Source organism: Chaetodon trifascialis, chromosome 10 (genome assembly GCF_039877785.1).
Source record: "Chaetodon trifascialis isolate fChaTrf1 chromosome 10, fChaTrf1.hap1, whole genome shotgun sequence".
In the NCBI taxonomy this organism is placed as follows: Eukaryota; Metazoa; Chordata; class Actinopteri; order Chaetodontiformes; family Chaetodontidae; genus Chaetodon; species Chaetodon trifascialis.
The window spans coordinates 22697014-22714540 of record NC_092065.1 but is presented as its reverse complement, the minus strand read 5'-3'; the positions used below and the strand labels follow the sequence as shown (position 1 = coordinate 22714540).

The 17527-nt window shown below is 44.0% G+C and overlaps 1 protein-coding gene across 1 annotated transcript; it reads left to right on the top strand.

The window, feature by feature from the left end:
- The first annotated feature begins 5890 nt into the window (after positions 1-5890).
- pskh1 (protein serine kinase H1) lies at positions 5891-13621 on the top strand. Its single transcript, XM_070972306.1, has 4 exons — positions 5891-6205; positions 6864-7585; positions 7744-8661; positions 12195-13621. The coding sequence occupies exons 2-4, from the start codon at positions 7517-7519 to the stop codon at positions 12510-12512; spliced, it is 1305 nt and encodes a 434-aa protein (XP_070828407.1). The 5' UTR covers positions 5891-6205; positions 6864-7516; the 3' UTR covers positions 12513-13621.
- The last annotated feature ends 3906 nt before the right edge of the window (positions 13622-17527 follow it).

The following is a 17527-nucleotide window of genomic DNA, read 5'->3' as shown; positions in this document are numbered from 1 at the left end:
AAATATTGATGGCTGGGAGACGTTCAAAACATCCTGCCAGGCCTGACCTTTTGGTCTTTCTTGGGTTATTGCTGTCTTTGCAGTGCTCCAGGAATCACACAATATCTCAGAGGTCTGCAGCCCTCTCAAACACACCATGGAGATTCAAATTGCTGGGCAAAAGTAATGCTCTGAGAGCAGTGAATCAAAATGCTTTTACCTGCTGTGGAGCTCATATGAAATGCTCAGATTTGTACATTAAAGCGGTAGTAGAGTAAATGTGGTCTTTCTCCCCAGCTGTGGCTGTGGTTTGTGAAACCCGTCTGCTCTATTTATCTCTGTCTGCCTGTGGATCCCTCTGTGCCTGCCTTTCTACTCCTGTCTCCTAAGCTGAAAGCTAATGAATTAACATCTACCCACACTGCACTGCCTAAGGAGTTCTTAAGTACTTCATCACCAGAGTGGTTTCTTATTCACTTCTACTAAAGTGGTTTATCACTGGAGTAACTTGTTTCTTCTACTTAAGGGTGTCTAAAATAGTGCTTTCTCACCTCTGCTTGTCCTCCCACTTTCCAGTGTTGTCATTGGACAGAAGTTGGTCCAAACTTGGTCGCATTTGTCATTGTCACTATGTTTGGCTGACACTCTGTTGGTATGCCATTCAGTCCATCTTAACTGTCAGCTTATAACTCAATCTACCTGCTGTCTACCTGTCAGCTTTTTCTCCCCATCGCCTTCTTTTAATATTGCAGACAGAAAGTTTTAGTTTTGTATCTCAGTCTTTTTATTATCTGTTTATTTGTTATCTAGCATCTGTTCTCATGATGTTGTCGGTGACTTTCTATCTACTGTACCTCTGTCAGGACCGTAGCCAGGATCTCAGAAACTCTGAGGTCATCTTTCCATTTTATGTTCTAACCTGAAAGTCTAAATGCTGCTTGAAATTCTGGTGGAGAAATATTGAGTTCTTTACAGGGCTGGGTATATCATCTAAATACACTCTGAGGAATGAGGAAGTGTGTCCATAATATCAACTAGTTACAGACCCCAAAGACAAGGGTGTAGTATTGAAATTTGGTATTGAATGCTTCTTTGGGTGCTTAAGGTTTGACCTATTTTAGGATTTTTTTTTTGTTCATAATCAGGAAACTTCTCTAACTTTTGACTTTATTTCATGCAGGCAACGCTTTTTAACACTGATGCATTCAGCAGATTCAATGTCAGAGATAATTATCACCTGTGATTCGTTCCATCTCTGTGAAGACTTTTGATGTCTTTGTCCTCATGCTTTTGTTTTTTAGCCTGTTACTTCACGCTCTTGGTTCACTCTCATTGATTTCATCAGCGTTGTTTCAGCCACAGCAGGAACTTGTTTTCAGCAAAAAAAGCAATAAAAAACTCACTGTACACTAGTTACCTACCCAGCGCCAAACAGCTGGAGAACATAATGGAGCTTTTAGCTACTAAAGAGTCACATGTTTCCCACTGGAGTTGGTGGAAAGCTAAAAGTAGAGTGAATATTGGAATTACATTTATTAGATGGCCAGACACAAAGCTCCAAACGACAGATAATGCTGCTCTGTATCTCCTAGATGTGTAAATAGGCAACTGTTTACATATCCAACATCCACCTCATTAATGCAATTAGGTGATATTGTAGTGCTGGGCGTATGACCAAAAATCTATGTCACAGTATTTTTCAAAAATTACAACGGTTTCACGGTATATGACGGTATTTTTTTTTTTTTTTTTTTTTTTTTTTTTCTTTCATTTGGAAGACAGATGTTTTAACACAGGTATATCCAGGCGCTCATTTGGGCAGAGTGCCGTTATCTCGTCCAAGCATATGGAGAAACTCCTCTGTTGAAAACACTTTTTCAGCCTTTATTCTGCTTGCTATTGTTCTTAGTTCTCATAAAAGGATGATATGCATATAAAACAGTAAAATAACACCTGGGGCTGCTCAGCGCAGTCCTCTGTTAGCGCTCCGCTCATTCCTGAGCCGGAGCGGTGAAACTAACTACGCAGTTAGACCAGTCAATAGCTCAGCAACCCATTGGTCTATTTTGATGATCGACACCTCTCTTGACCAGTCAGAGTCAAAAGATTCGAGGGGCAGCGCCCAAATTCACCATAGTAACACCAATGACGATCCAGAAGGAAGTAAGCCAGAGATAGGTTATCGCATGAAGAGCTCCCTCCACTCTAGAAACCCCCTCCTCTTTATGTAAACAACCAGGACCTTCGTGATTGATCTCAAACTAAAAAAAACGGTCCCGTTTGAAACAGTGTCGCGCGGCACAAAGTTCCGGACATTGTGTAATCACATACACCGTGTGGCGGTATATTAAAAATTCATATCATAGCAAAAATATACACCGGTATTCGGTGTGAACCGGTATACCGCCCAGCCCTGTGATATTGTGTTAACTCTGTGTGTCCAACTTGTTCTGCTGCCTCCAAGTGGCCAAAAAAATCTGTCTTCAAGTGCAAGTATATTGTATTTTTACATGACATTAGCTTGTGAAATAGCCTGCTTCAACAAACTCAATAACTAGAACCAGCCAGTCAGGTGCTCTCCAGCTGTGAGTGCCTTCAACTTGCATTTTAAGGACACATGGTGAAATGGAGATTTTCCATCCAGAGGTGCACTAAAAAAAATTGTCATAGCAGGAGCAGTAACTTGTGGACATCAGCTGCACTATAAAAGTTAGTACCACAGGTGTTCCAGACGTGCACGGCTCAACAGGGACCCAGTGAAATTCTACAGTCTCAACGACACCTGCCACGTGGATGCTGCACCTTCTGGCAAGAATAGAAATAGAAAAATCACTGTAATGTTCTCATAATATTCCCCTGGAAACTAATAGCTTGCCTGAGGGTTTCAATAATACTCATACAACGAGCATGTTGTATTTTATGGTATTTTTATCTCCTGCGGTGTCAGACATACAATCTTACTTCAGGGAATTATCCGCCTGTGGTAATCAATAGTGAGTTTACTATGACCTGATTGCACTGATGGCATGCATCAGTGGTTTTGTTTTTATCTCTCATTCTACCCCTGACTCTCTGGGGGGGGGGCAGAAATAGCAATATCCTCCAACAAGAATCATGTCTGACAGAAGATGTCATTTTCTAAAGTCTCTGCTCTTCTCCCACTGCAGCGGACCACTTGTAAACACACACGCTTGTCCACTCACAGTAAACCCTCACTCACCCGCTTACTCATCCTCTGTAGCCTTTTCACAAATACACAGAAACACATGGCACATGCTGGCACAAACACACACACACACACACACACACACACACACACACACACACACACACACACACACACACACACACACACAAATGACGAGGGAACCGTCCTGGGGATATTAATGGAGCTGGAGACACAGATGGAGTCAATTGAGCTTTTAATAGAGCAGCTCCTCTTCCTCTCTATGGATAAATAATACAGCAGTCAGCAGATCTAGATCTAATAGACGATATTGACCTTTGGGGGTGGGAAAGGGGAGAACGATAGGGAGCGGCAGGGACAGCGTGAGTGGAAATGGAGAGAGAGATGGAGGGGGAAAAACGGAGAGTTGCAACGCAGAGGAATACACACAAGTGTCAACAGAAGAGGAGCGCTCAGACAAAGCATCTTAATCAGAGTGCGACAAACCGGTGATCAATCACGAGGATGACGATGTAGTCGCAGAGCCAGAGAGGCCCTGACCTGAGCTGCACTGCAGATAGAGCTGGCCGGGCAGCACTGGCCTTCAGAGACTCTGTTTCTTTGCTTTTATCATCTCTCTTTGTCTTTCCTCTTTCTCTCTATCCCTCCTTCCTGGCTGCATTCTGTCTTCCTTTCCTCCCCTATCTCTCTCCATCTCCCTCTTTCCATTTTGATTACTCTCTGCTGCTTCATCTCTCTGCTGCTTCGTCCTCCCTCCCTTCCTTTCTCCCTATATTTCTGTCTGGTACCCACCATCTGTCATCCGTTGTCTTCCTCTGTCACCCCCACCCCCCTCCCCCACTCATTTTCACTCCCTAAATCCAATTCAAGGAGCTTTATTGGCATCATAAGATGAATTTTATATCTCTCTGACTCTCTTTCTGGAACATTTGTCTTGTTCTTACTAATTCCCCACTTTTACTGCTACTCCACAAAACTCTGCTGCGTCCCGTGCAGGCTGTAGAAGTCACGGTCAGTGTACAGTGAGTCCAGCACACTCTATCACATCAATATTGAAGTCAAAGTCATGCATTCTTTATTACCTTACTCATGAACAAGCAGAGTGAAACCCAATGCAACTCATCCCAGGCTGTTTTACAAGCACGGCAGAGGCATGAGTGCTGGGATATGAAGGAACAGCTAGCCTAATAAAATGACTGAAAAGTACAGTTTGAGATGGCCTTGAAAGTGACTTTTATGTGTATAGTGACACCATGTGGAAATGCCCTGTAAGACATTCAAACATCAGTATGCTGTGAGCTGCCCCCGCTGCAGGAACTGCGACTGAACTGCATTTTTCTTCTCTGCCCTCTGCTGCAAATCAAAATACAGATTTGAACCACTTGAAGGATTGCTCAAAATGAAAACATGTGCACGTGCACGATTGCATGCACTGTGAAACATATGGAGAAAAATATGGCTGAGTTCTGTATATATGTTGTTTTTAGACCAGAGGCAAAGTGAAGTGGCTTGGTGGTGAATCTAAGTTGGCTTTACCGTGTATAGGAATTACAGAAAACTGATCCCTCTGCATGTCTGCTGTGAATTAAGTGGTTTAGTTGATCCCAAGAAAGGTCAATGGACCACCAGGGGTCCCCGAGGGTGTCCCAGTGGGACCCCACCACATAAAGGAATAGCTAATTATCAGCTATAACTTTCATGTTATTACGATTCCATATCGTTCATATTTTTGCTCAGATGTCTGTGGAGAGATGAAGAACTGAACTTAACATCACTAATTCTCTCAGATGTTCTTACTTAAGGCACGATCATATCAAATGAGGGTCAGACAAGAGTCAGTGTAACTAGTCTAACCTGAACGTGTGCTTTAACTGGAAAAGTGCCCCCCAGCCGTTCCAGTGCATTTCAAAGAGAGAAGTCAGCACTTTGACAGCGGGATTGCTCTCTGAATCCAGGAAGTGACGGTGAAGAGTTACTGGGGTCGAAATAAACCGAGGGAGGTCTTCCCGTCTCTACAAAAGAAGTTGGGTGGAAGGGGCGCTCCGTCCAGCTAGCCAGAGACAGACAGAAGAACACAGGAAGTTAAGGGATTAGCTCTTCAAAATAAGAGCCTAAGAGCCATTTATAGAATTTTCCTCACAACGCTAAGAAAATGCATATAGGATAAATGTCTGATGATAACTAATGATGGCTGATGGCTCCCAATTAGCCCTTCATTCCTTCCCCTTCCTGTCATTTAAATGGAGGTATTTACCACCCAACCTGAAAACTGCACAATAAAGCAGGACCCACCACTTGGTATCATGTCATTCATTGTTCTTAAATGCTGCATATTCCTACACACAAAAAAAAAAAAAAAACAGAAATGCCAGTGGTCTAGCACAAATCAGTTGATACACAGCAGTACTGGACCTTCCTGGAGCCCCGAGAAAGTCATCTATTTCGTGCTCGATCCTCAATGATGGCACTTCTTCGATCTGATTTTAGTTAACCATAAATACACAACCAAATCAAGCTAAAAACTCAAACAAGATAGAATACATCAAGCATCACATTCAAGTAACTCAAAGAGACGATTCTGGAGAAAAAAATCCCCCTCAATTATGTAGTTAACTGCCACATGAAGCGCTGTGAAGAATTCACAAGCGTTTTATTTTGAAAACGTAAAGCGGAACCCCTGTATAACATTATGTTTCTTTTCACTTGTGTCTGGCTGTGGGAAGGTGGTCCTGGTCGAAAAACACCGTCCAGAAAAGCAACCAACAGGGCAAGTTTGCATGGTTTTGTGCAGTCACTTCGTCTCCAAAACTAACCATGAAACTTCGGAATTGACCCAAAATGTCGCGAACAGAGGAAGTGACGGATTTGACTTGTTTGTCATCGGGAATAAAGTTGGGAAAGTACGAGGTGAAAATGGAGAGCCCAGCTGAGTGAGAGTGGGGTGAGGAGGCTGGATTTGGCAAAGCTGGGAGTCCTGCCCTGCTGCTAGCAGGCTAGTTAGCATGCTGTTACACTTCGCCCTGTCGGATAAGTAATGAGGTGAGCCTGTAAGTCACTTTCACACCTGTAATGTCGCCCTTATTTCTCAAAGTTTTTACACACTGTCCTGCTCTTACCCAGCGTTGCCGATAAATAACTGTCAAGAGTGTTTTTGGCTGAAGAAAAAACATTGACATGAGTAGGGCCTGGCCATTTTTGAGTCTTCACTACACTTCAGTTGTACAATACATTTGTGATAGAAGTTCACTTTTCTTCACTTTCAACTGAGTTTTAAGGGATGTTTCCACTTTATTTCCTGTTGGAAGTGAAAAAGTAAAGTAAGTTGTGTACTGAGAACTTAAAACAATTAATCAAGCAGACTACCAACATTTGATATTGGGATAAAAGTGACCATCTGTGACAGTGCAGCTCCTTCTTCCAATGGCAAAGCTCCTTCTTGTTCTTTTGGCCATTTCAACACGTCTGGATCGCTGTAATCACACTTTGGCAGGCATCCTCTACAATATGGCCTCATCACGCAACTTCTCCACAAACATGGTGTGTAACTTTAGTGCTGAAGTGATCAGTCTGTTCAGCCACTGATTGGCCTAAATGCTAAAGCTGCCTCTGTCATGTCAGCACACACTCTCACTCAGTGCCCATGTGCTTGCTGAGCCTCACCGTAATCGCTCATCTTTCTCTCTGTTCTCCGTTTCAGAGCTTCCCTCTGCTGCTCTCCAGCCTGCGATTCTCCAGGGGGGCTGCTTTATCTGCGGCAAGACCGCAGCTGACATTGCAGCTTCTCCCAATGGATGGAGGCAGAGTTGCTGATGGTTTTTTCTGTGGAAGTTGTGCCTGAATCTCTCCCTCTCCTGCCCCGATCAATCTTTTTTTGTGTTGTGAGCCCTCGTACTAACTCATTTTCTCACAGACTTTCAAGATAGCACGTCATCTGAGATGGGGTCCTGGTAGGTTCTTCAAGGGGCTTTAGGTACCCCCCTACCAGCCCACTGTGCAGCCAGGCTGTGCTTGCAAGACCCACCATCACGGGCCCATTAAAGACTTAACAAAAACACACCGACCTGCTGATGGAGCCAGCACAGACAGCGTGGTCACCCAAAGTATATTCATGAACTCCTGGGCTTCTTAAGGCGGACTTAATTGGATGTATCAGGTGTATTCATGGACTGTGACTGCTGATGCCAGCTCATCGGGACCCGAGTGGGTGTGATCAGCTTTTTTCATGAGCCCTCTGTCTGGGTACAGCCTGAATGTTGGATGCCCTGAGTGTGTTGAATCAGCTGTTGCGGTGATGAGGCAGGGCTCCTGGTGGCCTGTGCGGCTGACTGGGCAGTGGCCCCAGGTGATGTGATGGGGTGCAGGAACAGTAAGGTCCTCCCTGAGCCTCCAGGGGATGTTCAGTTGGACCTGGTCAAAAAGGTCAGTAATGGTAGTTATATTGTCACCACCACAGATGCTTTAACTGTTCACTACAGCAGCAGTAGTATTAACTTAGGGCTGCAAGTATTGATTGTTTTCTTTATTGATCAATCTGTAATGTCATGTTTGAGATCATTGTTATTTTCCACATTTTTCAGGTCGATCCTCCCCAACCTCCTCAGACAGATATCTACAAGCACTTCATACGAGGGGATGGCACGAGGAGCAAGACGAGCGGCGCCGGTGGAGGGGGAGGTGACAAGGCTGAATCCACCTCCCCGTGTCAGGCCCAAGCTGCCACTCCCACTGCCTCTGCTCAGCCCCCTAAGGACCCGTCCGAACTGTCGGACCCTCAGCGCAAGAAGGTGGCGAAATACCGAGCCAAGTTCGACCCACGGGTCACAGCCAAGTACGACATCAAGGCTCTGATAGGTCGTGGGAGTTTTAGCCGGGTCGTTCGTGTGGAGCACAAGAGCACGCGGCAGCCGTACGCCATCAAGATGATCGAGACCCGTTACCGGGAGGGGAGGGAGGTGTGCGAGTCTGAGCTGTGCGTTCTGCGGCGCGTCCGTCATACCAACATCATCCAGCTGATGGAGGTCTTCGAGACGGCAGAGCGTGTCTACATGGTGATGGAGCTGGCCACTGGAGGAGAGCTCTTTGACCGCATCATCGCCCGCGGCTCCTTCACAGAGCGGGATGCCACGCGAGTGCTGCAGATGGTGCTGGACGGCGTCAAATACCTCCACACTTTGGGGATCACTCACCGAGACCTGAAGCCGGAGAACCTGCTCTACTACCACCCTGGAGCCGACTCCAAGATCATCATCACCGACTTTGGTTTGGCCAGTAGCAGGAAGAAGGGGGACGAGTGTCTGATGAAGACCACGTGCGGCACGCCAGAGTACATTGCCCCGGAGATCCTGGTGCGAAAGCCCTACACAAACGCTGTAGACATGTGGGCGCTGGGGGTGATATCGTACATCCTGCTGAGCGGAACCATGCCCTTTGAGGACGACAACCGCATGAGGCTGTACCGGCAGATCCTCAAGGGGAAGTACAGCTTCTCTGGAGAGGTGAGGAGTTCACTCACTCACTCACTCTCACACACACACACACACACACACACACACACTAACCAACCAGCAGAATTTACCCATATTTGGAGTACATTCCTCACACCACATGAGACTTTGTCACAGATTTCCAGGAAGTTGAGCTTTCCTTGTGAGGTGACATGCTTTAAATGACACACACACACACAAACACACACACACACACACACACACACACACACACACACACACACACACACACACACACACACACACACACACACACACACACACACACACACACACACACACACACATCTTAACACACCTAAACCTTTCCTCTTCTGTCCTCACACCTCATCTGTCAGTTCACAGCCACGTCTGCTTCATGAACCTCCACCTCGCCGCGCTCGCTCTCATTTATTTGTTCTCTCTAAGTCAATATGTCCGGCCTCTAGATGTGTGTATGTGTGCACATAATTTATGCTCTATCTGTGTATCTAGTTAGAAGAATGCTGAGTAGTCCATTCCTTTGTTTCAAAGAGTGGGATGTTGATGTTGCCAGTGAGCTTTACAAAGGGACCCCTCGGTTAATGCGACTGCAGGCCCAATGATAGCCGAGCAGTTCTGGAATTTTTAACGAGGTTGAATTATGTCAGTTTTCTGGGAGCCCGTCCAGATTTTTCAACTTCTCAAGTGCCCGACAGGTGAGATACATTAAGGTCGTGTCAGATTCATTTAATAATTGAAATGACTTCCAGGGAGCGTATATTAGCTGAGCTCTGCAGATCGTACAGCAGAGTGCTCGGTGCGTCCAGCAGGTCGTCCTCGGAGTGAGTGAGGGGGCTTTGCGCTGGAGTCAACCATTATGCATTTTTAGGATGATATAGTAGTTATCAAATAGACATTGTGGTCTTAGTCGTCCCATGAGTGACTAAATTTAAAAAAAGAGCAAGATTTCTCATGAGAGCGTTAACAGAGCGGTCTTTATTCTCTGTCAACATGAGGACAGACGAGGACGAATTCAACAACACTGACTTATTTTAAGCATTTAAGTTGATATTAGACCTTGCTAGCAAACCTAGTTGCCTATTTACACATCCAGCTGATGCGGAGCAGCGTTGGCTTTCACTCCTTTTAGCTCTGGTTTTGGTCTCTACCAGAAGATCCGTCTCTTAAGCTGCTAAAAGCTCCACTGTGTTCACCAGATAGTGACTAACTTTGGCTGCTTTTTGGTGCTGTGGGTTTGTCAGAGAGCTGCGGTGGCAGAAAACGGCTCTTTCAGAATGGTGTTTTTAAGTCCTGATAAACATGTAATGCTCGCAGTTTTTCAAAATATTTCAAATCCTGCATTGTTCACATCCATGTTTGCTAGCTCGCGGTCTTCTTCTTCTTTATCTTGGTGCTATGTTTCCTTGCACATCTCCACCACTTGTCTGTTATTAGAATAGCTCGTGCTTGTGCCTCCAGCTGTGCCAAATACAAACAATCAAAAACTATTGTTACATGGTGCAACTACGGTTCAAAAACTCCTCAGGGAACCCTTAACTACTCTAAAATGATTGCGAGACAGTGGCCTCAAATGGCTAAATGCTTCGATCAAGCTTAATATTTGACTGTAGACTTGAAATGTTTGTAAAGCTAAAACAATTAATCAATCAGCCACTCAAAAGAAATTGTACTTTTTCATGACTGACTAATTATTTAACCAATTTATCATGCAGAAATCCCAAACATTTGAAACCTCTCATGAGGGATTCTCCCTGTTTTCATTGTGCATTGAGGGCGTTGAAGTCAGCTTGACGGCGACACCTTCAGCTCTGAGAAACCATGATGGCTGTTTTTCTCTGTTTTCTCACAACTGATAAACTACATGATAGTTTGATTAAATGTGAAAGACTGACAGATAAATAAATCAGTAATGGAAAAAATAAGATTTAGTGTTTTTCTTCCACAGTGCAGTCGAGTCCTCTTCTGGTGTTATGTGGGTAAAATGGGTTGGGGGCATCCATGCACACCGTGTAACTGTGACATGTTACACTCTGTTCTCTCATCCAAACGTTTCCTGTTTGTGGCTATCAAACAATATCATATAATAGAAATAATCTTAAAAACTATTACTGAATTTTACAGTGGCTTTGAACATGACTCAGAACTTCTTAACAGAGGACTGCTCATTTCATGAAAGGGCAGTTGTATCTGCTTGTAGTACACGAAGCCTCAGAGGCCCGTGACCTTTAGCTGAAGAGAACCTGGCCCTGAGGGCAGATGAGAGGTGGAGCTGAGGTGGGACAAACCTCCCTAGGGGACACGTGTCTTTACATCTGTGGTAAATAATGTCCACATTTTCCAGCTGCGGTCAAAGAGCTAATCGCAGCTCACGTGTGTCTGTGTGTGTGTGTGTGTGCGCGCACGTATGCGCTCACGCAGGAAGACGTGCTGTGTTGATACTCCTGATTCCTGTCCTGGTCGGGGATAGTTTGACTCACTAATACTGAATAGAGTCCATGTCTTGGAAAAGTGAGTCAACAGCCATTCTGGAGATTTGCTTTAAAATAAACTTTAGTTTACATGAGATCTTTTTGAAACAGTCAAAGTCTTTTCAAGCAAAATGTATTCGGACAGTCACATTAAACTCAGTCCCCATCACCTGTTATCGAGCGCGACATCTTAAGACTAAGACGATTCATAAGCACGATGAGTTGAAAGCACTTGACACGGTCACATGAGCAAGCTGGTCCTCACAGCACATGGGACGTGCTCAGCTTCGTGTCACTCTGCTGCCCTCTTGTGTCCACTGAAGGAAGCTCTGTGAGTTATTTCAGCTCTACAAAGTGTTTTGTTTTTGGTTTATGCACAGGCAGAGCTTGACGCTGCTGGGCTTCTATTTATTTCTGTGGTAGCTCCTTCACTACTTCATTCTCTCCTTTCGCTTCACTCTTCTGTGTTTTCTTTATCTGTGAGCTTAGACATTTTGACTTTTCATAGCATAAAGAGGACAGGTGGAACTCATAACATCAATGATGCTTCTTTTCTCAGTAATTATTCTAATAGTCCATAATCACATGGCAGATGTTTTCCTCTGACGTTGATACTTCAGAATTAATTCATAGCTTTTCTATCGTATCGTGGAACTCTATCAAATGGTAACGTTAGTAGATGAATGTTAACATTAGCTGTTATCAAACAGTAACTAGTAAGTTATCAAATCGTTGTTTGGCCGTGAAGTATGGCCCGACATCCCTCCGAGTTTTCACTGTGCATTCTCTTTTCAGTTGCTGATCAATCAGGAAGTGATGATACGACAGCAATCTGTCAGATTCCTTCTGTTTATACAGCTTGCAACCTGAAAAAAGGCAGTCTGACATTATCCTTTTGATAACAGCGTTTGAGGAAAATGGCTGCCGTGTGAATGTGGTCTGTGTAATCCGCCACTAACTGATGATAGCAGTCGCACCTCAGTTCGTGAGCCGCTGGTTTTCACTGTAAAGACTTCTGACATTCAAATTTCAGTGCGCTCAGCTTGTTAATTACACCCTGTCTCTCCTCTCCAGCCGTGGCCCAGCGTGTCCAACCCTGCCAAAGACTTTGTGGAGCGGATTCTCACGGTGGACCCCAGCGAGCGGCTCACCGCCAGCCAGGCCCTTAAGCACCCCTGGATCGTCACCATGGCCGCCTCCTCCTCCATGAGGAACCTGCAGCGCTGTATATCCCAGAACCTCCTGAAGCGGGCCTCCTCGCGCTGCCACAGCACCAAGTCTGCTCAGTCCACTCGCTCCAGCCGCTCCACCAAGTCCAACAAAGCCCGGCGGGTGCGGGAGAAAGAGCTGCGAGAGCTGAACCGTCGTTATCAGCAGCAGTATAATGGCTGACGCGGGACCGCGGCCGCCCACAGCTGTAGCGGACCTTAAGCTTTTGGGGGAAACTGCACTACAGTGGCTGAACTTTTCCGATTCAAAGTTGCTGCCAGTTTTAGAGGCCAAATGGCTTTAAATCCCAAATCATTGCCTTATGAAAGAGGACAATGACTCGGCTAAATGCAGCAAAAGTAGAATTAAAGCTGACTGCTGCCAGTTGATCATGAAGACAGTGTAATCTATAAATTCCTAAGGCAGCGTGTCTCCTGATGAGCGCAGGAACGGACACACGAGTCAAGTTTCGCTCCAAGGATTCCATCATCTCTCCATCCATCCCTTCACTTTCTCTCTGGCAGGATGGTGCCTTCCACTCCTTTGCTTTTGTTCTTTCGATCCCTGTGTCTCTACATATTTATTTATTATTGTTGACATGATTATTAGTCTCCATTCAAATGGTCACTGGATAATGACCTTCCACGAGGATCTGTTGAACAGAGTTCTGGGTACTGAAGTTTGTAAGAAGAGAGGGAGGGGGAAACAAATCCCCCTCCTTCATTCCTGATTAAAAATTGCTGTGAATTTATTATTGTACTCGTCGTACAGACCTTGTCTGAAGATGTGGCGGAAACATGACAGCCGCATCCTTTGAGGTCAAAATGAAGGCGTCTTTTTTTATTAGTCAGTTCTAAGCTTATCTGATCTTGCCATTATTGCTCTGTTGATATCGTTGTGCTTAAGCTGTCAGAAGATTGTGAAGCTGTTTTGTGTCAGTTTATTCAATTTTAAATGTATTGAATTAGACAATAGGCCACACAGCCCCCGCAGCCCCCACAGCCCCCGCAGCCCCCACTCCCATGGTTGTTTATAGACCAGGACTCACTCATGAAGTACCCGCTGTGTTGTAGAGCAGTGTTGTAGTAACTCATTGTCTTTACCAGGGTATGTGGTCATTTAGGGTCTTGTGTGGTTTTACAGTTTCAGTGTTGGTTACAGTGAGAGTGGCGCATGCTGCGTGCGACGATGATGGCAAAGACCGTTGTCATGGAGACCTGCATCCGGTTGCACCAGCTCGTTGTGAGTTCGAACTTAGCCTACTTAGTGTTCACGAACTGGGGATTTAAGCATCACTGAATCAAAACAGGTTGCACCACGTAAGCTACAGTAGTTCTTACAACGCGACGAGTTGTCACTAAATATTTACGACAGCTTTGAACGTGACTCAGAACTTCTTAACTGAGGACTGCTCATTCCGCAGCTAGCTGAACCCACTGACAAAGCTAGCATTAGCTTGCAAACGTTTAACCCCCCGACAGTAGGTCAGTATGATCGGATCTTTGCCTCTCGCTCAAAACGGCGTGAATACTGAACTGAAACATGAAGTAAAACAGTATAATACCGAAACTTACTAAGGACTGGCTGTTTGAAATATTGTTTGCCCCCTAAAACTGCAATTTTTAGAAGTTCTGCCACAGCTTTGACTTCCTGTTACCATCCACATCACTTAGTCTGTACAAGTGTAGACATTTTTCAAGTTTTAATGGTGCAAACTGATAAAGTAAATTGCTAGTTTGAAACTGGCAAGTTGTCACTAATAACTTTACTCACAAACATGTTAATGGATTTATGACTAGCGGTGCAACCCAACCCAAGTCCTGCCATCTTTCCAAGCCAGCCTCTGTCCCACTCGTCTGCAGCTCAGGGGGTTTTCTCATAACACTTTCTTTCATCTTTGACTTGCTGTCAAAGTAAGTGTTATGTTTTTCTTTGTTTAAGTGGCAAAAATAGTCGTAGATGCCCAGTTAGCACAGAATATGGAGAGAAAATCCCAGGAGCGCGATGCTGCCAGTCGAGCTGAGGCTAACAAGGAGAGGGGGGACGTCAGCATCCTCCTCAGTTTCCGCTGGCTGTACAGCACAGTAGTTCTCAGGCAGGTTGTGAGGAGCCTGCAGAGAAACGGCCGTCCTAATTTTGTATGCCACACTTATGACCAAGATGAAGGAAACCACTGAAGATAATGATCATGTAGAGGTGAACCAAATGACCATCAGCATATATGATTTAGAAAAAATCCTTAAATACAACACCGAGCACACGCAGCCACGCAGTCTCATGCGTACGTTTTCTGAAGGTTGAAAGGTTACTTTTTGTGTATAAGTGCACTTAAATCTGAATACATTCCCGAAGGCTTGCTCAGAGATGAACTCTAGCTTCTCAAATCCACAGTATTGATAGTAAAAGAACAAGAGGTTGACACAACCCTGATTCCAAAAAAGCTTGGATTCTGTGTAAAACATTAATAAAACAGACTGTGATCATTGGCTGATCCTTTTTGAAATACACTCAACTGAAGACAGCACAAAGACAATATATTTAATGTTGTAAACGTCTGTTTATTCTGAATTTGATGCAGCAGCATGTTTAAAACAGGAGCAACTACAGACTAGGAAAGATGTGGAACGCTCCAAAAACACCTGTTTGGAACGTTCCACAGGTAAACAGGTTGATTGGTAACAGGTGAGAGTATCATGATTGGGTACGAAAGGAGCATCCTGGAAAGGCTCAGTCGTTCACAAGCGAGGATGGAGAGAGGTTCACCGCTTTGTGAACACATGATTTATGATGCACTCTTGGTAAATCTTTTGTGGCTGAACAGTTTGCAAATGATTGCATTTTGCTTTTTTTTTTTGTTTGTGATGTTTTACACAGTATCCCAACTTCTCTGGAATCAGGTTTTTATCTTCATGTTCTGCACTTTTTTTTAATTCTGCCCTTTTCAGTCTGAATCATAAGTAGTCCAAAACATACTGAATGGATAGTCCACATCCTTCCATAAAAAGGTTTTATGACTACTGCATTACTCAGAGCTGTTGACATGATAGCATTTATCTGAAATGAGACTAGACTAAGGCTTTTGTTTTTTGTAATGTTGTGATATAGTTGAAATGCTAATGGGTTGTATTACAGTAAAGTGAATTTTCTGACCTTTAAACAAAGTGAAATGAATCATGAATGCACCTGCTTGTCTGATCATCGTATCCATGTTTAAATGACTGATTGCAAATGATTTTTCGCCAACTTGGGTCAAAATAATGTGATGTTTGATGATTGAATATTCTCCAAAAGTAGCACAACGTAATGATTCAGAAGAAAAGATTGAGTTTATTTGACTTTTTTGCTCTTTTATCTGGAAAAGCACTTAGTTAAGTTACAATGAATTTTGTTAGTTTTTCCAATTGCAGTCTTACTCTCCATTGGGCCTGTTCATTGCATTTTTCTGATTACTCCCAGAGTAAATCATTCGCTACAGTGTTTTCTTCTCCTCTTTGAGTATTTTGCTGTGATCTACCCCAGACTTTTAAAGTATGTTGCTGTTGTGAACGTTTTAACACATACTGGAAAAATAACCGAGCCATGCCAGCTGACCTCAGTTTTTCCTTTCTTTTTGTCTCTCGTCCTTTGCTCGTTTCAGGACGCTCCGTCATCTTTCTGATACTCCTCTTTCCATTTTCCTTGACGTCACATTTCGAATCTCTGTCCCACTGCTGTCTGTTATCTGTCCTGATGTTTCACCTCTTGACGGAACTTGAGGGTTTATAAATGACCTGAAGTGAGACTGACATCAGATCTGGTGTTGGTACACTCAAATCCTCACTCCCGTCGACGTTTTTAATATCAAACGCACACTCTATAGCCTTGAAACGGTGCATTTCTAAACCTCCTTCACAGAAACTCCTCCTTTTGGGTGAACTGTTACTTTAGGATGTCACACTTTCTGCAACATACAGTAGTTTTGGTTGTTAGTTTATTGATTGCTCCTAGAGTATCTGTGTGAAATAGACATTTGTAACCTGTTATAAAATCTCTGCTCTAAGTCAGTCGTAAAGTAATCATCTGCGCTCAAAGCAGTCGCTGTGGCTGAATGAGCAGCATCGTTGAGTGCCCACCATCATATACCATGTTCAAGGAATAACCAAATCAGTCCATTAGCAGTTTTGCAGAATGTCAGCACATTTGTAAAAGTGTTTCCTGTCATGTTTTTATATATGTGTGATTTTATATAAATGCTGTCGTCCTAAATGAAGTAGCCAACTCAACACTGTTACCTGAAAACAGTTGTTCATCTTTTGTTATTGTGTGTCTCAATGAATGATAACACTTTGATTCTTCTACCATTAACTTTTTTTATTTTTGTAAACGGTGAGTTGTATGTGCTAATAAAACACTCGAACCTGATTTGCCAGCTTGTATTTTGATTTTCACACTGTTCTCTTAGAGGGAGTGGGAGTTTCTGGTTAACTTAATGAGTGCACAGAAAGACTGTTTTAGTTGTTCTAGCACCTTACTTTGAACTACTCTTGTTTTCAGGTTCATTGGTTTACTCTTTATATTCCTTCCTCCACCTGGGTGCACATTGACCATGGAACAGTATAAAGCTGGATTTTAGCACAAGAATGACTACTGATGGAGATGCAGTAATTTAATTTAAAACATCAGACCAGCCTGAAACACATCTTCGTGCATAAACTTTCTTTTTGTATAACCATTTTCCCCTCCAGTTTTTGCATTCGCAACATACTAAATGACCAACGTGAAAGGGGTTGTATGCAGTGATGAGCTGTGTTTAGTTTTGTTTTACAGCACATTTGCATTTACAGTTCAGTTTCAATGCTCTCATCAACGCTAATTCCAGCTGCAGATGTTTTCGTCCAAAAAGCTCAGATAAAGCTATTGTCTGCTTCCTGCCCAACACCAAACGGCCAACAGACAAAGCTTGCAACAAGCTGGTGGAGAAGCAGTTGGCTGAGGTTTCAGAAGCTCCAGAGCACCTATGCCATGCTGTCAAGGTTTAATCCAAAACTAATTCTGCTGGGAGTGAGTCCTCCAATTTATTAGGGTTGTAGTTTCCATTACAGTGGGCGAAATAAGCTAAATCATACAGGTATGGCACCACTATTGCCTTTCTTAATTACAGTCCTGCTTCCTGATAGCCAACAGCGCCCTCTGTTGGCGACACCGCAGCGTGACGGAGA

What these genes read in the sequence shown, in the direction of transcription:
- pskh1 (XM_070972306.1), top strand. Translation starts at nt 7,517, where the DNA reads ATGGGGTGCAGGAACAGTAAGGTCCTCCCTGAGCCTCCAGGGGATGTT. An exon ending in AGTTGGACCTGGTCAAAAAG is followed by an intron (nt 7,586 to 7,743) that starts GTCAGTAATGGT and finishes CACATTTTTCAG; the next exon opens with GTCGATCCTCCCCAACCTCC. An exon ending in AGTACAGCTTCTCTGGAGAG is followed by an intron (nt 8,662 to 12,194) that starts GTGAGGAGTTCA and finishes TCTCCTCTCCAG; the next exon opens with CCGTGGCCCAGCGTGTCCAA.